General features: G+C 57.3%; 3 protein-coding genes across 10 annotated transcripts in view; 2 read left to right on the top strand and 1 right to left on the bottom strand.

Moving 5' to 3' along the window:
• NF2 (NF2, moesin-ezrin-radixin like (MERLIN) tumor suppressor) overlaps positions 1 to 19652 on the bottom strand; it is a 46022-nt gene extending 26370 nt beyond the window's left edge. For 5 of the 7 annotated variants that reach the window (XM_062627806.1, XM_062627803.1, XM_062627807.1 and 2 more), the window contains exons 1-6: positions 19466 to 19651; positions 8441 to 8566; positions 7312 to 7434; positions 4883 to 4966; positions 261 to 329; positions 38 to 120 (exon numbers count right to left, since the gene is read on the bottom strand). In XM_062627806.1, the coding sequence (XP_062483790.1) occupies positions 38 to 120; positions 261 to 329; positions 4883 to 4966; positions 7312 to 7434; positions 8441 to 8566; positions 19466 to 19579 (599 nt within the window). In that variant the 5' untranslated portion in view covers positions 19580 to 19651. Of the gene's footprint in view, positions 1 to 37; positions 121 to 260; positions 330 to 4882; positions 4967 to 7311; positions 7435 to 8440; positions 8567 to 9034; positions 9227 to 19465 lie in introns of those variants that run through there. The other 2 variants (XM_062627810.1, XM_062627809.1) reach the window with 2 other exon arrangements.
• A 1193-nt stretch (positions 19653 to 20845) lies between these two features.
• On the top strand, positions 20846 to 23944 carry LOC134168290 (pleckstrin homology domain-containing family A member 4-like). Its single transcript, XM_062627786.1, has 7 exons — positions 20846 to 21018; positions 21535 to 21639; positions 22058 to 22130; positions 22356 to 22462; positions 22563 to 22666; positions 22815 to 22926; positions 23483 to 23944. Exons 1-7 carry the CDS (start codon positions 20956 to 20958, stop codon positions 23942 to 23944), a joined length of 1026 nt encoding a protein of 341 aa, XP_062483770.1. The 5' UTR covers positions 20846 to 20955.
• Positions 23945 to 24033: 89 nt separating this feature from the next.
• NIPSNAP1 (nipsnap homolog 1) lies at positions 24034 to 26542 on the top strand. 2 transcript variants are annotated; one of them, XM_062627801.1, is made up of 10 exons: positions 24034 to 24122; positions 24463 to 24590; positions 24703 to 24748; positions 24969 to 25063; positions 25475 to 25545; positions 25634 to 25774; positions 25887 to 25918; positions 26003 to 26097; positions 26190 to 26273; positions 26377 to 26542. In XM_062627801.1, exons 1-10 carry the CDS (start codon positions 24049 to 24051, stop codon positions 26439 to 26441), a joined length of 831 nt encoding a protein of 276 aa, XP_062483785.1. In that variant the 5' UTR covers positions 24034 to 24048; the 3' UTR covers positions 26442 to 26542. The 2 variants fall into 2 exon arrangements, with proteins under 2 accessions (XP_062483785.1, XP_062483786.1); XM_062627802.1 differs by lacking the exon at positions 24034 to 24122 and adding an exon at positions 24151 to 24258.
• The last annotated feature ends 708 nt before the right edge of the window (positions 26543 to 27250 follow it).

Below are 27250 nucleotides of genomic sequence, written 5' to 3'. Positions count from 1 at the left end.
GGACTGACCCTGAGGCAGCACTGCAGCACACACTCACCTCGCTCTGCCCCGGTGCTCTGCATACCAGGCTGTTATCCTCTCCTCCCACATCTCCGGAGTCATCTGGTACAGGTTTATCACCTGAGACACGTGGGGAGACAGAGACCAGGTCACACTGAGCCAGCAACACCCGAGCCCCAGGCACCCCTGAGACAGCCCCACATAGACCCTCTGTGCAGAGGCCTTGGAAAGCCACCACTCCTCTCAGCCAAGCTCCTTACCCGCTTTGGGAGCAGCTCCTCTTGTGCCAGGAAGCCTCGCTTGTGCACATTGGGATCGTAATCGCCATACTGCAAAGAAGCACAGACATTGTGCTCACCCCACCTTAACACCACAGGCAAGGAAAACGCTTCACCCCACACATCCACCCCGTGGGCAGGCAGCAAACAGCACTTCCACCCCACACCTCACACCCTCCTGCAGCAGAGAGCAGAGGCTGCTCGATGGGTTTAATAACCAGATTCGCTTTGTTATTTGATTGCTGATAGGAACTGACATCCTCCTCATGCAGCAGAGGTGGAAGCACAACAAACTGCCCACCATTGGCTGATGTCCACCCTCCAGCCAGTGTCCACCATCATAGAATCACAGAATCATTTAGGTTGGAGACCTTTAAGACCATTGAATCCAACCATAAAGCCATTCCTTCCCAAAACGTGCATCCTCCAGGACAGGAACAGACTAACACTGAAGTAAAGCCCTGAGCAGCACTGGATTTCCACTGACTCTACCAAGCCTGTGTCCACCATCTATCCTACATCCTCCACTTGGACCAGATGATTGCTGTAAGTCCTTTCCAACAGTTCTATTCCACTCTGGTTACCATGCCCAGGAAACACTTCCTCCAATACAGGGAAAGACTCTGTAGGAGAGGGATCCTTGCTGTCATCCAGGTATAGGGACAGGGAGTCAAGATACAGACAAAGACCTGCCCCCAAAGACTGTCTGATGCCAGTGGTTGAGGTGAGGCAGTTTTTCTGCTGCTGCTCACCACCCTCCTGGAAGACAGAACACACAGGACTTGGATAGACTTCTTTAAGGTGACAATTTTTCTGCCGGAGGGTCTGTCGCTCGACTGCGGCACAGACCCCAATTGGGATTTGTGAAGGGCAGCCAGAAATCAGGGCTATTTGTTCAGATTTGCATCTTTCTGAGCATATGAAGTGACTGAGAAACAAACGTGCTACAGAGTGAACAGCCAAGCGCTCCTGCTGTGCCTGGGAGAATGGATTTACCTCCTGGACAGCCTCAAAGAGCAGGAAAGCACCAGAAACCCACACCTCGAATAAGCCAGCAAGTTCAGGAGGACGGTGGATGTGAGGCACGTCCATGGAACGCTGTGATTTCCATTCACCTGCAAGCAGGGTTCTGCAGTAACGCTCCCCAGTTACACAAGGCACGGTGATGTGTGCTCAAGTCACTGCTTTCCTGAAGAACCTCAGCTCAAGAAGTACCAAATGGTGACAATCTTTCAAACCAAGACCAAGATGCATGTGGTGGTCATGTCCTAGGTCAGGCAGCTCCATACCAGCCTCCTTTTAACACCAGAACCAGCACGTTGTACACTGAAACCAGAGCTCAGCATCAAACATCTCCACAGACACCCTTGTTTCAGAGATGAGAAGCAGGGATTAAAGAGGCAGATGTTGATCTGGAGCCAGTGCAGATGCAAAGGAAGCATGCAACAATCAACACTGACTCAGACTTCAATTAACAGAACAAAACCACCATGGATTTCAGCTGTTTTCCAAGGTCTCCACAGATGCTTGGAGGTCCTCAGAGACCAGCATGCTGCAGGTACACATCCCTTGAACCCACATCAAAAGGGAAGAGCCGTAACAACGTAGTGCTGGCAAACAAAACAACTCCAACACCCTTGGAGAGGCAGGAAATAAATCACTTGTAGGTGATGAAAAGAACAGCAAAGAGGATTAATGTGATTATATTGGGTTGTGATCTACCAGAGAGATCCAAGACTAAGTATGGATTATGTGATTTGCACGTGGTGAAAAACATTGCTGTGTCCCAAAGGAATATTTGTACTGAGAAGCCTGAATGAGAACATTGATTATCCACAAGTCAAACATCAACAAACAGCTCTAAGTATTGCAGTATATGTTGGCGGAAATGATTTGCAAACATACTTCTAAAGACCTTTTCAGTTAAATCAGCACTTCAAAACTGTCCTGGAATTGCAGCTCCTGTTAATAGAACAACGATTAATATTCACAGATACCCATGGAAAGTGCCTTTACCTCATTCATACCCTTGGCTTATTGTCCTGGATAAACACTGGCATGTTCAGCTTCAAGCTATTGACACCAAGTATTGCTTGTCTGGGAGGAAAATGAACTAAAATGCAAGCAAAGAAGAGACCTTTACAGTGCTACAGGATGTGAAGTGCTGAGGGGGCTGCAGCAAGCAGGGATCTGCATTTAAGGGGCAAGAAACAGAAGCACCCCTGGACATCCCCATGTTCTGCTGGATGCATGTCTCAGTAGACCCCAGGCTATTTAAAACCTGAACCATATCCACCACCTGAAAGCAGCGTGGCTGGTTTGAACCAGGGCTAGAGGGAAACACACAGTAATTCCCCAAATGAGCCCCCTAACACAGAAATAAATAAGGGCTTATTGTAATGACCCCCGTGCTCCCTTTGTTATTGCAGTTAGGAGTGCAGCAACAGCCCAACCCAAGCTGGCTGTCAGTCAAGTGGCTGTTATCAGATGCACACACACCTCTATGTCAGGCTGTTATGGCCCTAATCATGCAGATCAGCACGTTGTTAGTGAAATTACTGTGCTCAGTGGCCACTCTCTTGACCAGGAAGGACACATTTATCCTACTGAACTGGGAAGGAGATGACCTGCAACATCTTTCTCCCCAATTCTACACTGAAGATGTGCTTTCAGCTTCCTCCTTGCCTGAAAAAGGACAAGAAGGAGGGGAAACCCCGCCTGGAGCCTGGCTAGTCTGCAGGAGCAGCAAGGAAAAGTGCTGTCTGATGCTGACATGAAAGCACATTAGCAGAGAACAGAAAGGGCATCACAATCTCTGTGCAGAATCAAGGTTAAAAGAACTGCTCTGACTGCAGCCAAGTGTTGAGCACGTCAAGTGTGCTACTGAGCCCCAAGGGCAGCAGCTGAGCTGGGAGAAGGGAAAGGGGCTGGTACAACAGCCCTGAACCACATCACAGCCTCTTCCCAGCCACACGAGCAGAAGCTGTCACAGCCAAGAGTTAACAGCGCTCGATATCTACTCAATGGTTTATTCATTCCTGCAACAGGGAATGTCATCCCCTCCGTATCCTCAGCTCAGCAGGTCAACAGAGGAAAAGGCAAGTGTGTGCTCAGGCACTCTAATAAGTGATGAATGCTGGACTCAAACAGCAGCGTTTGGAAAAGCAACTTGTCCTTCCCCTGATGGGTCTCTCCAACAAAACACGGCTCCATCAATATTCTGACAACGAGGAGAAAACCTTTTCCTAGTAAATTCAAACATTCATCACCAAAGAATATCAGTGCACATCACCCAGGGCTGCAGCCTGCACACAACTGATGGGCTGTGAGGCCCATTATATGGCAATGACAGCAACAGGATGAGGAGCAATGGCCATAAACTAAAGCAGTTTCACCTCAACATGAGCAAGAGCAACTTTCAGCTGAGGTGGTAGAGCACTGGCACAGGCTGCAGAGGGGCTGGTGGCATCTCTCTCTCTGGAGACATCCCAAACCCACCATCCCAGGACCCCAGAACCTATGTGATTCCATGTGTGACCTGCTCTGGGTGGCCCTGCCTTGGCAAGGGGTTGGACCTGGATGATCTCCAGAGGTCCCTTCCAACCCCAATGGTTCTGTGATGCAGAAAAAGCCATGGGGGAACACTGAGGACAACCCCTGGTTGCAAGCAGCCTGGACCAGGCCCTCTCTTCAGGCAGCAGAGCCAAACCCCCTGTCCTGCACTGTCAGCTAAAGGGGTCTCACAGACCAGAGCCACCCTGCTCCTCCCAAACTGCTGCTCCTCAAGGACAGGGATAGGGCCCGGCCACCAGCCTGAGGTCCTGTGAGCCAAAACACCTCCCTGCATCCCAATCCAGAGTTAGGACTGCCTGCAACAGGAGGCTACAGCAGTACCATAGCTGGGCTGCGATCAGACCCACTCCTTTCCCAAAGACATCATCTCTACACACACCAACTGGAGATCAGCTGCAGGAGTTGTTAATTGAGCAGCAGGACATGCTGTGCATACACAGGATAAATTCCTTCCCGTCCTGCTAGAACGTTTCGACTTCTCAACCTCGGGCAGCTCCCTCTGCTGTGGGCTGCTGCAAGCTGTCCAAGGCTGCCTGCTCCAGACAGGAAATCCATGTTCTCCTAAATAAATCCTCAGCAAAACACAGACTCCAGAGCAGAGGAATGAGGGGAATTTGGTGACCGCTGATGTCTTCCTCTGCCTAGCAAGGCCAAACAGCCAAGATCAAACCCAAGATCAAGGGAAAAGCCAGGAAGAGCCCTTTAACACTGCAATAACATCATGTGGCAGAGATGTAGCACTCAAACTAAAGTGGTTCTCATGATGACAAGTATTCTGGGGGGGCAGCAAACCCTAAGTCCCACGGCTGGTTTGCCTTTGGCTACAGCAGTAAAGGAGCAACATCAACCCATCACCAGCTGTGGCTGCCCCATCCCTGGCAGTGTTCAAGGCCAGGTTGGACACAGGGGCTTGGAGCAAGCTGCTCTAGTGGAAGGGGTCCCTGCCCGTGGCAGGGATTGGAGCTGGAGGAGCTTTCAGGTCCCTCCCAACCCAAAGCCAGCAGGCCCCTGGAGCATCCCCCTGTGCTTACCTTGGCTTGGACAGCGTATGAGGCCAGCAGGACAGAGGCTTCAGGAGGACAGTAGATCTTCTCATCCAAAATCTGCTTCTTCACCTGCACGCAGCAAAGGACACACCACACGCATTCAGTGGAGCAGTGCAAAGCATGACTGGCACAGCAGATGGGTGCAGTTTGCTTTATCTCGAGCTGTCAAGCACACGGTTAACACTGTTCCTAACACCCGCCACAGCTCAGGCCAGGAAGTATCCAGTGGCTGGGAAGGGAAGGCTCAGCCTTTCAAAGGCCCCCTTTTTCAGAGAGGTTTGTGAGAAGAGCTTAATTTATCTGTGGAAAATGACAGAACCTGGAGCCCCCTGCTAAAGGCAAGAGGCGGGGAGAAGGTCTGGTGTGTAAACACAGAGCTAAAACCTTCTAAGGCAGAAGCTATGGACTGATGGGACATTATCCACAGCACTAAACCAAACAGAAGTTTGCAGTGAGCCTCTGAGCACACAAAGGTTTTGCTCTGGGATATTCAGGCCTCATTATGAGTCAGTGCTCACCTGTGCTGGAGGCTAATTCCCCCCAATCCCAGAGGCAGTGCTTTTAGAGCAGGCAAAGCCCTGCAGAGCCTCCCAGAGGAGCACACGTGCAGCTTCCAGCAGCCACAGCTTTACCTTTCCTGGCTTCTGCGTATTAAATAATTCAACTTGTCATGTTTGATAGTTTTGGGGTTTGCACACTTTATTTTCCTGAATAAAGGCAGGAAAAAAACCCAACATTCCATTTCCTGAGAGACTTAAACGGATCGTCACAGAGATGCAGCAACATCAATCTGAATTTGTAACATGCTGAGTCCTCAGCTCTGGTTACGACACAAGCACAGAGGATATTCTCCTGCAGTAAGATAAAACCAGGAGAGTATGCAAGCTGATGTGTGCTTCCATTTCCCACACGTGTTACAGGAGCCCCATCGGAAAGCCAAGTAGCAAAGCCACAGTCTGCATTTGTAACACACAGCTTTAACTGCTTTTCCTCTGATTTTCCCTTTCAAAGATGCCAGCAACGTTTTTCCTCATCAAGGATAAAGCCCGTGGCAAAGCAGACGCTTTAAAACGGCGCCAGAGAGACACCAGTGCATGAAAGACACCCTGGGAATCAACAGCAACGCTCTGCATTTGGAAGGCCTTCAGCTCTTCAGAACAAAGATGAACTTTGGAAGAGCGAGGAGCAGCACGAGCTGCTGAGCTCACTGTGACAGGCAGCCAGGGCACACTGAATACAGGGGTATTTCCTGAGCATCCAAATCCAGCTGAGGCGCTGGCCCAGGGTGCCCAGAGAAGCTGTGGCTGCCCCATCCCTGGCAGTGTTCAAGGCCAGGTTGGACACAGGGGCTTGGAGCAAGCTGCTCTAGTGGAAGGGGTCCCTGCCCGTGGCAGGGGTTGGAGCTGGAGGAGCTTTCAGGTCCCTCCCAACCCAAAGCCAGCAGGCTGGGATTTCATGACACAGCTTCTGACATCAATCTTGTCTGAAAGAGAGCTCCTGTGAGAGCAGCTCTTTGTTACCAGCCACGCAGCACTGCTGCAACAGCATCACCTGAGCTGGTTTCTCACCACAAAGGTCTATAGTGTGCTCTGAATAAAGACAAAAGCCTGAAGATGGGTTCACCACTTCCCAAATGCTTAACATAAGGGCAGGAGTTACAGGGGCAGGTGGGACCTGTTGGTTTCCTCTTCTCCTCTGCCTTTGCCATCAGTCTCCAACAGAGCTTCTGGGATTTCCTCCTGCTCCAGCTCTTTGAAGGCTGTTCTGCAGCAAGGTGAACCTTGCTGTACAGCCTGAGCAGGACACAGGCTGCCTGCGTTCTGTTCTGGAGGATGAAATCCCCCTGCTTCACAGAAGGATGCTCTCATACAAAGGCAATCACCACCCCTCAGCAGAGCCGATCACCACCCCCTGGGGAGAGGTGGACTCCAAGGCTGTGTGTGTCCATTTCCCCCAGCTACCACACACTACCATTACCAATCACCTGCTCATTCCTGAGAGCCGCTTTAGGAGGTGTGCAAGTCTGCTTCAGGCAGACAAACCATCTTTGGCCTGTTTTAAGAAGGTTCTGTTGTTGAAGACACTCCCCTTGGAGAGATGGGAACACAATGATAAGGATGAACACTCTGCTGAGCAAGCTTCTGAACCTGGAACCTTAAAATCATGGAATCACAGAGTGGTTCAGGTTGAAGGGACCTTAAAGCTCCTCCAGTCCCAACCCCTGCCACGGGCAGGGACACCTTCCAATAGAGCAGCTTGCTCCAAGCCCCTGTGTCCAACCTGGCCTTGAACACTGCCAGGGACGGGGCAGCCACAGCTTCTCTGGGCACCCTGTGCCAAACCTTCTTGCACTTCTGCTTACCCTGGCTCCTTCACCCTTGGGTTAGACAACAGTGTCCTGAGAGGGCTCCTACCTGCAGGAAGAACAAGTGTTGTGTGATTTCCTGGACCAGCTCCTCCTCTGCATTCTCAGGATAAAATTTGGCCAGGAAGTGAAAGGTGACGGGCTCCTCTGTTGGAACATCGTGATCCAGAACCTGTGGGATACAACAGCCATTCAGTTACTCTTCCCAGCTTCCTCAGCACTGCCTCTTGGAGCCCAGACACAGCTCCCTTCTGTTGAGATCAGCACAACTTTTGTCAAACACTTTACATCTAGAACAGAGAAACCAACCTAAATAGTTCAGAAACCACAGCTAAAAAAAGAACCCCAACGTTTCTGACACTTCTAAGGATGCAAGGAAACAACAGCAGCACAAAGAAAGAGCATGTGAAATGAGACAGCCAAGGCTGATCCCCACTGCTCTGCACACGTGGGCTCTATCCAGCAGCACCGTATCCTGCCACGCCACCACCCGACCTCCTCCTTGCTTCCCTGCACTGCCTCCTCTTGTATTTATTGCAGTGCTGCTCCTCACGACTTTTCTCTTGCATTGGCACTGTCTGGTTTGGATTCATGTCAGTTCAAAGCCTTGCCATGACTCACAAGACACCCAGACCTCCCTCATGGCCTCAATTACTGATGCTTTTAGCATCACATCCTCTGGATGCAAACAGACTCACCGCTATTGCCTCCTAACCCACCCCACAGCAACCAGGAGGCTCGTGTATGTGGGAAGCATTTTCTCCCCTATCTCTACCTCCTTTTCCCTCCTCCCTAACTCTGTGAACATCTCAGCAGCAGAAGCCAAGAGGCAGCTTCACTTTTCCCCTAATGGCTTTGTTATTCAGGGGCACAGAAGAGACTTTCAGGCTTCATGCATGTTACAGGCACCCTCAGGTCCAGCATCCCAGCAGGGATGTATCCCAAAATGCCTCAAGGGGATTCTGTGTGAATGGTCTGAGGCTTCACAGCTCCAAAGGAGGTGGGCTGGGGTATCCCTGGCAGCTCTTCCCAGTCTGACTGACACAGGGATGAGATTTCAATACACTTCACCCAGTTCACTTCAATACCAAAGAGAACACAACCTCAGGCACTCAAAGAGGAAGGTACATCCTCCCGTGTCATCCCACACAACTTCCCAAGGGAAATTTGGTTCCAACCTTCTTGTCCATTTTAAGCCAAGCCACCGTATCCTTGATAGTGTACTGAAGCCCAAAGAACCAGGTTTCCCGGAGCCCGAGTGTCCTGCACACCAGATCAAACAGGTCCTTCCCTTTCCACTTCACCTGCAGGAAAGCAAACAGGAAGCAGAGTTAGAAAGATGGATTTTAGAACATCACTTCCATCACCCAAATCCACTCTTCTTTCCCCTCACAAGGTCTCTGAGTGTGGAGAAGGCATCTAGTACAGATAAGAAAGCATCCTAATGAAGTAAAGAAGCCTGGTTTGGGTTGAAGGGACCTTAAAGCTCATGCAGTGCCAACCCCTGCCACGGGCAGGGACACCTTCCACTAGAGCAGCTTGCTCCAACCTGGCCTTGACATCCCTCCATGTGATCCCACCTGCAGATCACCAGCTCAGCAGGAAACTGAGATGTGATTTCCCCCTCCCAGAAACACCCCTGCAAAGCCTCTGTTTCCTCTGGCAACCCACCAGCACTCAACAGAGGGACCTGAGGGGTCCTTTCAGTTCCTTTTGAGCCCCACACTGTTTCCAGCAAGAAACAAAACCCACTTTGGCTTCAACACCTGTACCCATAGCCCCAGGAAACGCTCACGATCTCCAGTGTCAGCAGAGGTTCTCTCAGAGCATGTTTCGATAGAGTCAAACTGCATTTGCTGCTGGAAACGGAGGTGACAAGAGCAGCTCAGGAGCAGAGCAAACTGCTCCTGCCCAAGGACCATGTCCTCCGAGCAGTCCTGTGCCTGCATCTCTGCTGCTGCTGAAGTTTGCAGGAGGTGTTGGGAGGCAGGAAGGTGAAGAGGGACATAAACCAGATGAATCGAATGTGCCAAAACCACTTTGGTCTTCCATCTGCACAGTGGAAACAATTGCTGGGCCGAGCCATATGGCCATCACTCTAAAGCCCCAGGGCAAAAGGATCTGGGCACATCCTCTTGTCCCTGCACCTCAATCTTGGTGCCACCTGGACAGCATCAATATTAATGCTGAGGCAGTGCAGGGCTGGCTCCTGCTGTCCCCCACTGCCACCTCATGGGTACAGCCACCCAGGACCAGCCTGTTACATGCTGCTGCTTGGATTCAATGAGGATGGCTTTATTGTCCCCCTTCCCAGGGCACACAATGCACCTGGAACAGCACAAACCCACCACCCCAGAGGCTTGCCACAGCCTCTCTGCCATTCACATCAAGCACTGGCAACACCTCGAGGTCAAAAGCAGCAGGAGCAAGTTTTGTGGTTCTGTGATTATGAGCCCCTAATTCCACACATTTTCCTGGCCTCTGCTGGCCACCAGCTCGGCACAGGAGGGCTCAGATGCAGAACATCTTTCCCTGGCTATTATGTGAAGAGGGAGGTTAATTTGGGAGCTGAGACAAAACAGAACAAGACACATTTAAAGAGCTCTTTTGTTTCTGCGGGCACATCAAACTGAGCTGCCATCAAAGGGCTGCTTCTCGACTAGAATTAAACTGCTCTGCATAAACCCTCCCCAGCTTTTTATCTTCTCCTTCTGCAAAGACATTTCAGCTTGAGGGGAGCCATCGGTGCCTGCACACACACACAGCCCTGCACCAAACCTGTCCCAGGACAGGCTCCTGCGTGTATCTCCTCCCTGGACACTGCTCTGCATCCTATGGGATCCGTGTTGTGAACACATACATCCTCCATGTGGGATCCCCACCGGCCGCAGAGCTCCACACAGGTACCCAAACCTCATTCCTATTCACCCCACTGCAGCAACAGGCACAACCCAAAGCTTCCCTCCCCAAACGCAAGCAGTTTCAGAGCATTAAAGCAAGAGCTTTGTGTGTTCCCCTTCCAGTTTTAGTTTGGTGGTGGGAGCAGCCGAAGGCGTTGCTCCTGCAGCTGGGTTTTACACCGCTGCTCTATCACCTCACACGTGCGTGTGGCAGGAATAACGTATTTAACATTCCTGCCTGCACCGTGCTGAAGTCTCCCGACCATAACGTGGCACAGACATCCTCCCCGAGTGTGCTGAATTACCTTCATTAAAGATATAAATGGAACAGCAGCCACATTTGCTCCAACATACATTTCATTCCACACCTCGGTACTTAAAATAACGATCTGCATTCAAGCGGCAGGCTTTGACAGCTCAACTCCAACTGCTCCGCGGGCAGGGCAGGCAGCAGCTCGGCCCTCCTCACCCTCACTTGATGGGCTTCGTGTCATTAACTGCCACATTTCCTGCTTGGAAAAGCCAGAACCGGCACCCCGAGGCAGGAGGGGATGAAGAGAGCTGCTGGCAAGGGGCTGGGGGACAGCCAGGACGGGGGAGCAGCTCCTCATCCTGTCCTCAGCCCGTAACAGCATTCCCTGCTCTGAAGTGACACCTGAAGCACAAAGATGGTTTTGCAAGGCACTACCAGCTCCTGACAACAAAGCGCAGAGGTTCAGAGCAGAGAACCCTCTCAGCTGTGTGCCACAGTGGCTGCCACAGAGCTCAGACTGCCACTGAAACCATAACCACCTGAACCCGGAGCGGGAGGCATCACTTCAGCACCCTCCATCGTAGCTCTGGGCTCTCCCATGAGCACAGCCACAGCACAGGGTGTCAGATCTACCCGCTGAGATGCTGGAGGAATACGTGGAGAGCTGCTTTACAAACAGAGGGAGCACTGCAAGGCTGTTACTCTGCAGAGCAGGAATTTATGTGCTCTACTAAGAAGGGAGCGCTCGGGATTTATCAGCAGAGCGGTTTAAGTAAACAGCACTAAACACTGAAAACTCAGCAGCCAGCGGCTCGAACGGAGCCATTCCAGCCCGGGTTATTGGCATCATCATTTTCTCCAGGGGAGACATCGCATTTGGCATCTCTTAACAGGGTTTGCATTATTTATTAAGCCGCACCAAGAGTCATTTCCAAGCAGCAGGCAACGGGACAATTTATTTCAGTGCACAACCTTTCTGTCAGGTTTCACAAGTGCTCCCGAGCCAGCGAGTCAATAAAGCAACCAGGGAACAAGCACAGGGGTTAGGGGATCCCCTCCGTGTGGGTGACGAGGAGGGAGGCCAAGCAGCGCAAGAACTGGGTGCCAGAGGGTGCAAGCATCCTGCATGGAAAGAGCTGAGCAGGGAGGGAAGCGACTCCCAAACCCAGTGGCAGAGGCTGATGCTTGGCTTCCATCCAGGTGGAAAGTGGGGGTTAAAAGGGCTTTTTTTAGCAGTTAAGATTGTGGTTCCTCACGTGAGAAGCTCTCCTCAGACAACAGGAAGGTGGCCAAACTGCAGTGGGCAGAACCTGGCTCTCTCTGGGGCAGCAGAGATCTCACCTCCTTGCTGTCACAACCACACACCACTGGAGCTTCAGGCAGGGTCAGGCTGGGGAAGAAGGGCACCTACAAGTGACTGGAGGACGTTAAGGCAGCACTCAGCAGCTCAGCCCAGAGAAAACCCTTCACACCAGTCCCCCCATACCCCTCCTCAATGCAGGCACCCCGCAGGAGGCACAGCACTGGGCTGATGTGTGACCTTGATGAAAGGGTAACACCTATAGAACATTTTATTGCACCAATTTACCCTTCAGGAAGGCAGAAAATGGCTTTTCACCTCAGGGGATCACTTTGCCCAGTGTTAGCTGTGTGCTGGGAGGTGAGGAGGGAGCCAGGCCCCTGCTGTGGTGATGTGACAGCATCAAAGACCAGGCAGAAAAGGGCACCAAGCCCCGGGCAGATGCGTTCAGGCTCCATGTGTGATGTCCTTGCCTTTCAGAAGCAATGAGAGGATGGGAGACCTTTTCACTGGAAGATGGCAGAAGGGAGAAGCAGGGTGCTGAACTCCACTAACCCCTGGGAAACAAGGCATGGAGAGGCTGTATCTACTCCTCATCCCAGCAGGAGATGACCAAACCACCCACCAACAACGGTTTACAGCTGAAATGGAGGGAACTTAGACTGCAGACCACATTTATTTCACCTGCTGGACATGAATGATAACAGGAGTGCCACAGACAACCATTTATCTGGATTTAAAGCCCATTTGGAGCAAAACAGGGAATCAAATATGCACTATTCTGGGTTTTTTCCAACACAAAGTGATGTCAAACACCTTCCCTGCCACAAGACAGGGCTGTAAAAGTTATTTTTATTTACTAATGCTACACGACATCTCCATAATGAGCTTTTAATTAAAACCTATTTCTGTTAACCACTGAGGAGGCCAAAAACGCACCCAGGCGTGAGGAGGCAGATGGTGCAGCCAAGCACACTGCGTGGTGTCTGCCCAAGGCAGGGCCAGAGCAGGGCACAGGGACAAGAAGCTGCTGTGGCAATGGCCAGCCAGCACTGAGGAGTGGGAGAGGTGGAGGGGACAACAACCAGTGATGTCCCAAAGCCTCCCCTCGCTCCAAGTTGCGTCAAGCAGGACCTGAACACAGGAGAAGGACCCCCAAGAGGCTCAGAGAAGGGTTTTGCTCACACAGGGAGCTCTGGATTCCTGTGCCAAGGTAATGCCATGGTGCTGCTGCCACACGGTCTGCATTACAGCACCTTCTCCCCATCCCAGGACATGCACAGGAGCAATCCCAAGCCAAACCCGATGGAGACGGGGCATTCCAGCACAAGCCTGGCCTGCTCTGATGCTCCTTGGCATGCTGATGACTCAAAACACACAGCTTGCCACAGGGAAAGCCAAGCCAGGCTTTAAGGAGAAAGTGCCCTGAGCCCCTTGGGCAAGGGCAAGTTTAACTCTGAATGAAGCAAGGTGAAGCCATGTATGCTGCCAGTCCCATGGGCTGTTTGATTTTCATAGAATCCCAGCTTGGTTTGGGTTGAAGGGACCTTCAAGCTCCTCCAGCTCCAACCCCTGCCACAGGCAGGGACCCCTTCCCCTAGAGCAGCTTGCTTCAAGCCCCTGTGTCCAACCTGGCCTTGAACACTGCCAGGGATGGGGCAGCCACAGCTTCTCTGGGCACCCTGTGCCAGCGCCTCAGCACCCTCACAGGGAAGAGCTTCTGCCTCAGAGCTCAGCTCAGTCTCCCCTCTGGCAGGTTAAAACCATTCTCCCTTTTCCTGTCCCTACATCCCTTGTCCCAAGCCCCTCTCCAGCTTTCCTGCAGCCCCTTCAGGCACTGGAGCTGCTCTCAGGTCTCCCCTTCAGGAGCCTTCTCTTCTCCACGCTGAAAAAGCCCAGCTCTCTCAGCCTGGCTCCAGAGCAGAGTGGCTCCAGGCTCATTTGCTATCAGAGTGCTGCCTCCCAGCTTCCAGTAGATTATTTGCAGGCTGTTTCTTTGTTGAAGCACTTCTCATTTCAAAAACCACCACTTGAAAGAAACTGCCTGTGCATAGAAAATAAAAATAACTAAAAAGAGGTATTAAACAGTGTCAAAACCAGAGTCTGCGCAGCAAGAGAGGAAGATTTTCTGTCCCGAATGCCTGCTCTCCTTCCCCTTCACATGAACACACCTCCCCTGGACTACGTAGACTGAGGACTGACAGTGGGTTTTGGACCATCTTCGAAGGGAACTGGGGAACATGGGGGGTCATAACCAGCTTAGAAGGAGCTGCAGTGGGATCCAGGGAGTGTTCCGGATGCAGGGGAGGCAGAGGGGAGCCACAGAGAATCCGTGTTCATAAACAGCCCTGTGTGACTTGTGCAGAGCTGAGCTGCACCAAGCAAGACAGTGCTGACAAACTCATTCCCAAGCGACACTGCTGTGAATTCTTAGGGGGCATAAACCCCTCCAAGACCCCAAGATGAGACAAGAGCTCTTACCTGCCACATCTCCTGTAGCAAGAGACCAGCAGCAACCAAACAGCACAGACCCCCAGGATCAGGGCAGGAACCAGAGCACTGACCTGACCGCTGGTACCCAACAACTTCCTGGAGGTCATTCTGTAGCTGAGGGCCTTTATTTCCTCTCAGCTTCTCAAAGCAGCTCCTACTGCCCATGGATTCCTCTTTTCCACTTAACTTACAGCAGCCCAGCAGCCCCAGAGCTCACTGCCCCTACCAGCACCACCACACTGCTGTTAAACATGTAACCAGGGATGGATGGATCCTTATACAACCCCTTCCAAGTATCCTGCAACACAGAGGAAGCTGAGGGCACTCTGCTCCCTGCTTCTTTTCTCTTGCCTTTTTACTGTGCTGCAGTGACTGGATAGAGCTCAAAACTCAACCCCCATTTACTGCACCAGCTCTTGCTCAGAAACGTATTTGGGCACAGATTTTCCGCACCAAATCCTGGCTTGCTCCTGGTTCAGAGGATGAGCTTTAGCAGCTCAGCTACACAACAACCTGCATCTGATGAGAGACTAAAGCTTGGCCACATGCTGCTCAGATGGGGTCTTGCCTACTCACAAGTGAACAGAGAAGCTTTACAACCAACCTCATCTCCCCAGCCCTGCACTGAGCAGGGCACTGGGCTAAGAAGATCCCTTCCAGCCTCTGGACAGAGAGGAACAGTTTAAGCACTGAAGCAGTAACAGGATACGTGTTTAGACCAGCAAATACATCACTCCAAACCTGCATCTCCTTGCTGCTGCAGCACTGAAGGTTGGCTGTAAAGCTTTTCCATCCAGTTTTCATGTAAGACCCACAGAAGCTGCTGCTGTCAAAGGACTGTGGATGTGATGCAGCCAACTGCACCTCAGTGAGTGCCCATCCCTGCAGAGGCTTCAGGCCCACTGTCACACACAGGCATGATGGAAAGGGTTAAATCAAACACATACCCTTCAGAATCCCAGCTTGGTTTGGGTTGGAAGGACCTTAAAGCTCCTCCAGCTCCAACCCCTGCCACAGGCAGGGACCCCTTCCACTGGAGCAGCTTGCTCCAAGCCCCTGTGTCCAACCTGGCCTTGAACACTGCCAGGGATGGGGCAGCCACAGCTTCTCTGGGCACCCTGTGCCAGCGTCTCAGCACCCGCACAGGGAAGAGCTTCTGCCTAAGAGCTCAGCTCAGTCTCCTCTCTGGCAGGTTAAGGCTTTCAGGAAAGGTGCTGTGGCTCAGAAACAGGGCCAACCACCCAACTGACTGCTGCAAGAGGAAGAAATGGGCAAAGACATGTGGAAGACCAAAAGGAAGACTGCTCTGTTCTCCTATCAGCCAGAGAACTTGGCTCTAGGAGCAAAAAGCCCTGCACATCAGTACATGTGAGACCAAGCTGACCCCAGCCAACACCACCCCACGGGAGGCACAGGACGGACGGTGCCTTGGAAGAGGTGGGCTCAAGATGTTATGCTAGAGATAACACATAACCAACCTCTCATGTCGAGAGGCACCAACGAAACCACCTCACTCTGTCACATCAACCACCTCCATCTGGTTCAGGGTCACCATCAGCAAGCTGCTCCATTGGGGTGACACTGGCAGAGGAGACCACCAGGCATGACATGACATTGGGAAGGTGAAGCAGCCAGGGACTGGTTTAACCCTGGGATTTAAGAGCTATGCAAATGCCTCTCCTTCCTCAAGAGGCTCTCAATTAATGAGGTGTGAGGCTCAAGCAGCTGCGCTGGAGGTAACAGAAAGGAAGACACTCACTTTGTGATTTCCCCAAACAAATTACAAGTGGTTAAAGTGAAAGCCCAACTGTGATTATTGAGCTCCATCGCTGCCTTAGCGAGATTAAAATTTCATTTCTATGAATTATTTTAGATTTAGCCTCAATTTAGAGCCATTATTTGCAGAGCAAACAGATGCAAAGCAGGTTTAATCTCTTCAAATACACAGCTGGGGATTTGCATGGGGAAGGCTGAAGAATTAATAGAGGAAGAATAAGGAGCATTCCTGCAGCGATGGAGGTGTTGGTGGGGTCAGGAGAAAAGGAACAAGAGCTGGGGCTCAGTTTGCACCAAGTCACCTTCAGCCCAGCCTCAAGCACCAGGTCTCACAGCCCGTGTCCACCCCCTGTGGGCTCAGGCCTCTGCTGTCCCTGCCTCGAGGTGGGGATGTCGCCTCTGTCCTGCATGGTGGAAGTGGCAGTTCTAAGCAGTGACAGCCCAGAACACTCCAGAGCTCTGCAATGGAGTTTAAAGGGTAAAACTAAGAGCAGTTATATTAACCCCACACAGAGAAGCTTTGATTGCTCACCTGTATCTACCAGCAGCATGATCAATACCTGTCCAGGAAGCCACTGGTTTGAGCTACACTGACAATCAGCACACACAGTGTCAGCAACCCCAGAGTGGCCCCACACCCCCTGGACCACTCACCAGCTTTTGGAGAAGTAAAAGGGGATGGAAGCAGCATGATAAATGCTCAAGCAAGGCTGTGAGTGCAGAGGCAGGGCATGGAGATGAGCAGAGGCTTTGTGATGGGGCAGAGGGGGGACAGGGACCTTCAAAAGCAGATAGGACAGAGCACGTGCTAGGGTGACAGAAATCAGCCTGCTCTGCCTCAGCTGCAGCCTCTGCTTCCCCAGGACCTGCACCATGGCATGTGGAGGATGTAGGAGGGAGCAGCAACTTCCAACTGCCCCATCCTGCTCTGGACACCCACCTCACAGCTTCCCCCACGGCTGCTGGGCAGCCTGGGATGAAGCTGAGGTGTCAGCTTGGATCAAGCAGCAAAACCATTCCTGCCCCCTTCCCCTGTCTGCTCTTTACCATGGGCTTTGAAGCCCAAAGCAGGGAGCAGGCTCCAGCACCAGGTACACAACAAAATCCAACCAGAGGCACAACCCTGAGACTACAGACTCACAGTGGAATCACTGAGCTCCTCAGGAGGTGCTGCCTCTAGAGAGCAGCAATGGCAGGGGACAAGCACAAAAAGCCAAGAGGTAGCAGCGATTGCCCCTGCCTGGCTTGGCAGGGAGCAGAATGCCCCCAGGAGCAAGCTGCCAATGAGATCTCCATCCCTGTCACCATGAGGTACCACTGACAGCTCACAAAACACATCTCAAGAACGCCCAGAGATCACACACAAGACTTTCGCTGCACCTCCTGCCACTAATGCTCTCTGATGGGTTCCCCCTCCCCAGCCTCCAGCCGGGTCAGGAATTCTCCTTCCCATCCCAAAGGACCCACGACACCATGCCTGGGCTCACCACGCTGCTTGCTCCACTCCCACCTCACCCTGCAAACCTTGGGATAGGGGCTGGATCCCTTCAGGAGGAGCATGGTCCCCCTCCTCTTGGACTTTCAGGTGGGACAGCCAAGCCCACCACGGGCACAAGCTCTGCTCCTGGCTCCAGGTCTCACCATGGTGAAGACCACAGCAAGCCCTTCCCTGGGCCACTGTCCCATCCCATCTCCTCCCTCACCTGAGCCCCAGTGACTGATCCAACCTCAAGCCTTGGGTTTGGGGTGTTGCTGCAGACTCAGCAAGCCAAGAGCTTTCCTCAGAGCCCTGTGGGACAAAGATGAGGACAGAGGCCTGGCCAGGGAGCTGGGCTGCTTGAATACCACTGGAGTTAAACACACACCTCACCTGCATGCAGCCTGCACCAGCCCCATCTGCATCCCAACGACTTCCCCTGTGAAGGGCACCACCTGAATCCCCAGTGCCAGAAAGCCACATCCCTCAGGCACCAGCTCCAACAGGACCATACCCACAGCTCAGGAGCTCCCAAAGGGCTGGCGAAGCCCACCTGCAGCAGTGAAGCTTTTGGGGCAGGAGCCTCCCCAAGGAGTCATCAAAAGAGGCGTGAGCTGGGTGGTCAAATCCCACCTGAGAGCGCTGCCTTATCCCTGATCCCAGCATGAAACAAGTGGCCGCATCCTTAAGGAAACACGTAAGGACTGACTTTTCATCACACATTATCACTGGCACACTTGGAACAACCATGCAAGCACAGAGCCAGGCCACTCAAACCCTCCTAGCAGCGTAATGGGCACAGCCACTGCCCAAACTAAACCCTTAATCCCTAAGGATGGCAGAAAGCTCTTCAGAGCTGACAACAGAGCAAGGAAACCCGCAGTGACAGCCAGCCCTGCTCACACACACGGGAATTCCACCACGACTGGGGTCAGGCTCCTGGAATAGGAGCTATTAAATGGAGTTAAACTGCGTGGAGGTGCCTCTGCACGGTCCCATCCTTCCAGAGGCGCTGAGAACACAGCGACGACCAATGCGACCCACGGAAAACCCCGCACACAACGGGAGGAGGCACCAGGACACGACCCCCGGGCCCCCCTGTCTCCGGGCTGGAGCTGGGAACTGCCGAGAACGTGGAAAACTCCTTCCTGTGTGTTTGTGGAGCGCCTGGAGTGGATCCCCTTGGATTTAAGCCTGGCCAAGCAGGACACTGCGAGCCTCGGGCTCCTTGGGACAGCCGGTAACGCACAGGGGGTGACTTCAGCTGTGACAGTGGGATAACCATGGCTTGTAACCAGGATAAACCTCAGTTATAACCGGGATAGACCTCAGTTATAACCGGGATAAACCCCAGTTATAACTGGGATAGACCTCAGTTATAGCCGGGATAGACCTCAGTTATAGCCGGGATAGACCTCAGTTATAACCGGGATAGACCTCAGTTATAGCCGGGATAGACCTCAGTTATAACCGGGATAGACCTCAGTTATAACCGGGATAGACCTCAGTTATAACCGGGATAGACCTCAGTTATAACCGGGATAAACCTCAGTTATAACCGGGATAAACCTCAGTTATAGCCGGGATAAACCCCAGCTATAACCGGGATAGACCCCAGTTATAACCGGGATAAACCTCAGTTATAGCTGGGATAAACCTGAGTTATAAGCAGGATAGACCTCAGTTATAGTTGGGATAAACCTGAGTTATAACCAGGATAGACCTCAGTTATAGCCGGGATAAACCTGAGTTATAACCGGGATAAACCCGGGCTATAACCGGGATAACCCTCGGCTCCAACCGGGACAAACCCCACTTCCAAGCCAGACCCCCAGCCCAACACCCGGTCCCGCAGGCCCCAGGCCGCAGCCGCCGCTCCCACCAGCGGCCCGAGCGCACACCCGGGCTTGGCCCCGCTGCCGGCCCACGGGAGGCGGCAGGAGGGTCGCGGCCCACCTCAGTGACCCCCACCCCCTCACCGGGAGCCCCGTCCCGCCCCGTCACCTCGCAGCTGAACTCCATCTCGGCGTCCATGGTGGCGATGCGCACGGTGAACGTCTTGGGCTGCTTCCTCTTGAGCGAGCTGAAGCTCATGCGGGACGCGATGGCCCCGGCCATGGCGGGGTACCTCAGCGCGGCGGCAGCGCCATGGCGGCGCCCGGCCCTCCTCCCCGCCGACCCGGCAGCACCGCCCTGAGCCCGCCCTCGCAGCAACGCTATTGGTCTCTCGCCGCTTTGGTCCCGCCCCGGCATGGCGTTTATCCAATAGAAAAGCGAGTGATGGGAGGGACGCGGCTGTGGTTGGGGAAAGTGGATGTCGCTCAAATGAGCGGGTGGGGAAGCGGCGCCCTCTTGTGGCAGGAGAGGCAGACTGCACGCCTCGCACTGGCCGGTGGCGCATGCGTGCGGTGGGGTGGAGATGGGCGCTAGGACCCTGCAGCGCGGGGCGGGGGGTCCCGGTGAGGCGGGGGGCACAGGGGGAGCTGCCCCCCCCCCCCCCCGGGGGTCCCGGTCCCTCCCCGGGTCCCGGCTCTGCCGCAGCGCCCCTGGTCCCGCTCCGGGCACCGGGAGGGGGCTCGGGAAGGCGGGGACAGGGGGCGGGACCGGAGCAACGGGGCTTGAAATGGGGCTGGGACCGGGATTGGAGCAGGGACAGCGGCACCGGGATAGCGGGGAGGGACCGGGATAACGGGACAGGGCTGGGAATGGAATCCGGACAAGGGGACTGAGACTGAGATAACGGGACGGGGACGGGATCGGTATCAGAACCGGGAAGAGGGGCGGGACTGGAAGCGGGACGCAGGGACCAAGACAGCGGGACTGGGAGAGCGGAACGGGAGTGGAACCGGGACAACGAGGAGGGACTGGGACCGAGACTGGAGCAGAAGCAAAGGCACCGGGACAGCGGGAAAGGTCTGGGACGGGGTCCGGGACAACGGGACAGGACGGGGACGGGAACCGCGACAAAGGGACTGGCACTGAGCTGACCTGACGGGACAGGAGCAGGGGGACAAGGGACGGGACCGGGACAGGGACGCCGGGACCAAGACAGCGGGACTGGGACAGCGGAACGGGAGCGGAACCGGGACAACGGGGCAGTGGTAACGGGAGTGGGACCGGGATAACGGGAAGAGAGAGGGACTAAAACCAGGATCAGGACAACGGTACCGGGAAAGGCACAGCGGGGCCGGGACAACGGGACCGGGAAAACAGGACGGGACCAGAGCCAGGGCAGCGGGACGGGACTTGGGCTGGAGCTGGGGCTGGGAAAACGGGACCGGGACAACGGGACCGGGGCCAGCACCGGGGCCGTGTAACGGGGCCAGGACTGGGTCCAGGACGGGGGTACCGGGAAGGGCTGAGCCCCCACTCCCCCCCGCCCCGCTCCCCCCCCGGCCCGTCCGCCCCCGCCATGGGGAGAACGGGTCCTCTGTGCCCGCGGACAATGCGGACATTGACGGGGCGCGGCCCCCCCGTGTCCCCGCAGCACCCCCATGGCAGGAGCCGAAGAGGCCCCCCCCCGCCGCCCCCCACAGCCCGCGGGCCCGGACACCCCGGTGGGTACGGGGGGGGATTGGGGGAGCCAAGGGGGGCCGGAGGTGCGGGCATGGGGAGGTACCGGGGGCAATGGGAGCTGGGGAGGGGGGGGTCATGCGGAGCTATGTGGGGGGGCAACGGGGGGTATGGAGGTGGGGGGGCCAATGGGGGCTGGATGAGGGCAGAGGAAGCCATAGGGAGCAATAAGGGCTAGGGGGCTATGGAAGGTCATGGGAGGGTGTGGAGGGGCAATGGCAGCTATGGGGGATCAATGGGGCTGGATGAGGGCAGGGGAAGCCATGGGGGGCAATGGGGGCTGAGTTCAGGCAGGGGAAGTTATAGGGGGCAATAGGTGCTAGGGGGCACCCAAGGGTTCTATGGGGTGCTGGGGGACCCGTGAGGAGCTATTGGGGGGTATAGGGAGGGGCCAGGGGAGCCCTGGGGGGGTCACTGCGGGGTGGGGGTGCCTGGGAGGGAGCCGAGGGGTCTGGGCGGGGGGGTCCGGAGTCCCTGAACTTGCTGAAGCCCCTGCCCAGCCCTGCCGGGCCGTGCCGCGGGTCCACACCTTCGGGAAGGGGGGACAGGCGCTGCGCAGGGACCCCCGCGCCCCCCCCGCCATGAGGGGCTGGCTGCGCAAGCAGGTGGGGGGTGAGGGGGGGGCTGTGGGGTCTGGGGGGGGGGGGGGCTGAGGGGGGAGTCTGTGGGGCTTGGGGTCTGGTGGGGATGTGGGGTTTGGGGGGCTGGGGTGGGGTTATGGAGTGGGAGGGGTCTGGGGGGCTGAGGGGGGAGGGTTTGAGATCGGGGAGGACTGGGGTGGGGAGTACCGGGTATGAGGGGCTGGGGGGGGCTGAGGTGGGGGTATGGGAAGTGGGGGTCCGCAGTGGTGGGGATCGCGTTGGGGCTCTGGGGTGTTAGGGGTCTTTGGTCGGGTTATGGGGCGTCTGGAGTGGGGGTGCTGTGGTGTTACGGTGTTTGGGGCATCAGAAGGGGTTTGGGGGTCCCCGGGGGTGACGGGTTTGGGGCGGCCTCACCCCTATGCTCCCCCACCCTCGGCCCCAGGACAGCTCCGGGCTGCGTCTGTGGAAGCGGCGCTGGTTTGTGCTGGTCGATCTCTGCCTCTACTACTACAGGGGTGAGAGGGGCTGGGGGGCAACTGCGGCCCTGTGGAGGTTGGGGGTCCATGGGGGGGGCATCAGAGATCCTTAGGGATTGGGGTCCCTGAGGGGGCTGAAGGAGTCGGGGGAGAGAGGTTTGGTGGGACCCATAGGAGGTCCCTGACATCCCCCCATTGATGCTGGGGGGTCTCAGGTTGCTGATGGGGTCCCCCCCATTGAGACCCCCCTCTGCCCCCCCTCAGACAGCAGCGAGCAGCGAGTGCGGGGCGGCCTCCCCCTGCCCGGCTACGAGATCCGCGTCCTGCCCCCTGCGCCCCGCGCCCCGCACGCCCCCCAGTTCCTCTTCACGGTCAGCATCGCTCCCTGGAGCCCCACAGCCGGGGGTGCCCTATGGGGAGGGCACACACAGAGGGTCCGGACCCCTCCGCCATGGGCACCCCCGTCCTCAGGCCGAGCATCCCGGGATGCGGACGTACTGCCTGGGGGCCGAGACAGCCGAGGAGCTGAACGCCTGGGTCTGCGCCCTGCGCCGGGGGGCATCGCCCCTGCCCCGGTGAGGGGGTACCAGGGGGCTGAGGCCATGGGGCAGCATGGGGGGGGGGGCTGTAGGGGGGCGTTGTGGGCTTTGGGGAGGGGGGCAGAGAGGGTTGGGGGGGGTCACAGTGGTTTGGGTATATTTAACCCCTTAACCCCTGTGCCAGCTCCCCACAGGAGCCCTGGGGTGCGGGACCCCCGTCCCCCCCGTTGCCCTCTCGGTGCCCCCACCTGCACCCTCCTTGCTGCACCTCGGGCCCTCCGCTGCCCCCCAGCAAGGTGAGCACTGAAGGGGGGGACCCCTCTGTTTAACCTGCCCCATGGTGACCCTCAGAGCAGCCTCCTGCACCCCAGCCTGTGGCACTTGGGGGCTGGAGTCTTCACCCCCCAGCCTAACACCGAGGGCCCCCCCCCGCTGCTCTGACACTCTCTGCCCTGGGGTCCCATGGGTACTGGGTGCCCCCGGGAGCAGCACGGCACCCCCACACCTCGGGGACTCCTGTGCCCCACCATGGGGGATTTGGGGGTCCCCGTATCCCACAGCAGAGACCCCAAACACCCCCTGCTTTAGCAGGGCACCCCAATGTACCCTCCCTGGGGGGGGGGGGGATTAACCCCCATAGGGACCCCATATAATCAGCCCCTCCAGCGCTGGGGGTCTCGTCCCGTCCTGCCCCCATCCCGCTCCCCAGGGCTGGGTGTGGGTGCTGGGGTAGGGCGAGGGGGCTGTGGTGTGCCGGGGGGGGGGATATGGGGAGCCCGTGGGGCGGGAGGGGGGTGCTATGGGGCGGACCCGCCGGTGCCCCGCCCCCTCACGCCGGTGCCCGCACCCCAGGAGGAGGCCCCGGCCCAGGGGAGGCGCTGCGGGACCCCCAGCACCGCGCACGGCGGGACCCGGACCCGGTCCCGGAGCCTCCGCGGGGCGCCCGAACCCGCGGGAGCCGCTGTCCACGCCTCCCGGCCACGCCCCGAGCTGACCACGCCCCCAATGGGGAGGAGCCAGCGGGAGCCGCGCCCTCCTGGAGCAGCGACCAATCAGCAGCCGCCTCCTCCGGCCGGCAGCGGGCGGGACGCAGCGGAGCATGACACCATTGTCAATCAGACGCCGGCTTCTCCAAAGAACTCCTCTGATTGGCTGCTGCCCTTCCGGGGCACCGCCTCCCCTCCCGCAGCAGCCAATGAGGCGTCGCCGAGGGGGCGAGAGGGGATGAGTGGGCGGGGCTCTCAGCGAGAAGGTGTGGCGGGGAGCGGGGCTCGGCGGCCAATCAGAATCACGCTCCTGCAGGCCAGCTTCTGAGGGCGGGGCGCCACGCCCCTGGTGGGCGTGGCGGGACTGAAAGGGGGCGTGGTCGGACTGAAAGAGGGCGTGTCCAGCGCAGTCCCCGCCCGGTGCGGGGGAAGATGGCGGCGGCGGCGGCGCTGCGGCGGCTGCGGTGGGGCCGTGGTGGCGGCTGCGGGGCCGGTCCCGGAGCGCGGTGAGTGGGGCCTGGCCGGGACCCCCGCTTCCAGCACCCCCCGGGGCCCGGTCCCCCCCGAGCGCTCCAGGGCCGGGCCTGGCGCAGGGCCCCCGCCGCTGTTAATGCCTCACCGGCCGGGGCCCCACGGGCAAAGGTCCGTCCGTGCAGCGCGGTCCCGTCCGGGCACCACCGGGGCTGAACGGGACCCCCGGGGCTGGGCTGGGGCTTTCCCCACGTCTCCCCCATCACATGGGTCTGGATGGAATGAACACCCCCCCCCCCGCTGTGGGCATCACGGGCTGTGGGTCCCGGTTCGCCCTCCAACCGCCGGTCCCGGTGCTGAGCCGCTGTCCCTTAGGGGGTACTCGCAGGACGCCGAGGGCAGCTGGTTCCGCTCCCTGTTTGTGCACAAGGTGGATCCCCGCAAGGACGCGCATTCCAACCTGCTCTCCAAGCGGGAGACCAGCAGCCTCTACAAGATCCAGTGTGAGTGCCCCACGGCGGGCACGGGGCTGGGGCGCTCCCCCCATCACCCATGGGGGACCCCCCCGCACCGGGTCCAGCCCCAGCCTGCAGCCGCTCTGTGCTCTCCCCGCAGTTCACAACGTGAAGCCGGAGTGCCTGGATGCCTACAACGGGCTGACGTGAGCCCGGCACCGGGGCTGCTGCGGGAGGGCTTGGGCTGTGCCCTGCTCCTTGCCTCGGTTCCCTCCCTGTGGAACGGGTGCATCCCCCCCCCCCAGAGCCGTCCCTGCCCGCACCCCTCGTGCGGGGCTGGGGGGGGGTGGGAGCAAACGGGGCTATCGGGGGTGTTTTGGGGTGGTGCTGCCCCCCCACCCAGCTCCTTTCTCTGTGCTCCCATAGGGAGAAGGTGCTGCCCAAGCTGCACTTGGACCCGGACTACCCCTGTGACCTGGTGGGCAACTGGAACACTTGGTACGGGGAGCAGGACCAGGCAGGTGAGGGCAGCGCCAAGGGCAAAGACCTCGGCTCACCCTTGGGTCTGGGGCACGACGGGAGAGGTTCGGGAGCCGTTGGGTGGACTCGGGGGGTGCTCTACCCATCCCATCCGCGTCCCATCCCCATTCCCATCCGCGTCCCATCGCCGTCCCATCCCCGTCCTATCCACGTCCCATCCCCATTCCCATCCGTGTCCCATCGCCGTCCTATCCCCATCCCATCCCCGTCCAATCCCCATCCCATCCCTGTCCAATCCGCATCCCATCCCCGTCCCATCCCTATTCCCATCCGCGTCCCATCGCCGTCCCATCCGCATCCCATCCCCGTCCCATCCCCGTCCCATCCGCATCCCATCGCCATCCCATCCCCATCCCCACTCCATCCCCATCCCTCTCTCTCCTCACTCCCAGTGCACCTCTGGCGCTTCTCCGGGGGGTACCCAGCACTCTCGGACTGCATGAACAAGCTCAAGCAGAACCAGGTACCAGCGGGATGAGGGTGGGGAGGAGCAGCTCGGGCTCCCCCCATCACCTCTGCCTGACTCCCCCCACCCCGGGGCTTGTCCCCAGGAGTACCTGGAGTTCCGCAGGGAGCGGAGCCGGATGCTGCTGTCCCGCAGGAACCAGCTGCTCCTGGAGTTCAGCTTCTGGAATGAGCCCCTGCCCCGGCAGGGACCCAACATCTATGAGCTCAGGACCTACAAGCTGAAGGTGAGACCCACAGAGGGAGGGTCCTGCTTTGGGGGGGGGGAGCCCCCACATCCCTCTTGGAGCGGATGAGGTCCGGCTGCCCCCTCTGGTTCCTTTTCTCCTCTATTTCTAGCCAGGGACCATGATTGAATGGGGCAACAACTGGTGAGTGGTGGCTGTGCTGGGAAGAGGCCCCCCTGGATCAATGGGGGGGCTCTTTGGGAACCTCCCCCCCCGTGTTGCCCCCAGGGCTCGGGCCATTAAGTACCGTCAGGAGAACCAGGAGGCTGTGGGGGGGTTCTTTTCCCAGATCGGGGAGCTCTACGTCGTGCACCACCTCTGGGGTAAGGGGTCCCTGGCACCCCGGGGGTACCCCCACTGCAGAGGCTGGTTTGGGGGGGGGGGGCTGGGTACCAGCTCCATCCTCTCCATACAGCCTATAGGGACCTGCAGTCCCGGGAGGAGACAAGGAACGCAGCCTGGAGGAAGACAGGTTGGGACGAGAACGTGTATTACACGGGTGAGTGGGGACCCCCTGCATTGGGGACACCCCCCCCCACATTGGGGACCCTGCCTGTATTGGGGACCCCCTTTCCTGACCAGTCTCTTCCTTCCTTTCCCAGTCCCGCTGGTCCGGACCATGGAATCCCGGATAATGATTCCCATGAAGATCTCCCCCCTGCAGTGAGGAGGGGTCTGCCCACACCCCAAGGGGCTCCCTTCCTGCCTGCACCCCGGCCTCTGCTCTCCTGCCCCCCCCCCCCCCATTATGGGGTGGTCTGGGATGGGGGGGAGCCCCCCATCCTGCAGTGGGTCCCCATGTGGGGCAGGGGCCGCCACTGGGGAGGGGGGGGCAGAGGTTTGGGGGTGTCTTAATTCCTCCTGATGGGCCCGGTGGGGGCCGTGTCCCCAATTAAATATTGACCATGCCAAAGCCTGGCCCCTGGGGGGAGTGGGGCTGGGGGGGGCGGGGGGGGGGCAAATTGGGGTGCTCCAGCCCCCCCCAGAATGGGGAGCAGAGCCCCCAGCCTGGTGTCAGCCATGGGTGTCCCCTGCACCAGAACCCCCCCCCTTGCTTTGGTGCCCTGGTACTGCCTGGTCACCCCCAAACCCCTCCATGTGACATCAGGGACCCCCCCAAACCCCTCCGTGTGACATCAGGGACCCCCCCAAACCCCTCCATGTGACATCAGGGACCCCCAAACCCCTCCATGTGACATCAGGGACCCCCCCAAACCCCTCCGTGTGACATCAGGGACCCCCCCAAACCCCTCCATGTGACATCAGGGACCCCCAAACCCCTCCATGTGACATCAGGGACCCCCAAACCCCTCCATGTGACATCAGGGACCCCCCCAAACCCCTCCATGTGACATCAGGGACCCCCAAACCCCTCCGTGTGACATCAGGGACCCCAAACCCTCCCGTGTGACATCAGGGACCCCAAACCCTCCCGTGTGACATCAGGGACCCCCCCAAACCCCTCCATGTGACATC

The sequence above is a fragment of the Pezoporus occidentalis genome, unplaced genomic scaffold (genome assembly GCF_034315485.1).
Source record: "Pezoporus occidentalis ecotype Australia unplaced genomic scaffold, CSIRO_AGI_Poc_V1 ctg308, whole genome shotgun sequence".
NCBI classification, from domain to species: Eukaryota; Metazoa; Chordata; class Aves; order Psittaciformes; family Psittacidae; genus Pezoporus; species Pezoporus occidentalis.
This window is presented reverse-complemented; position numbering and strand designations above follow the sequence as displayed.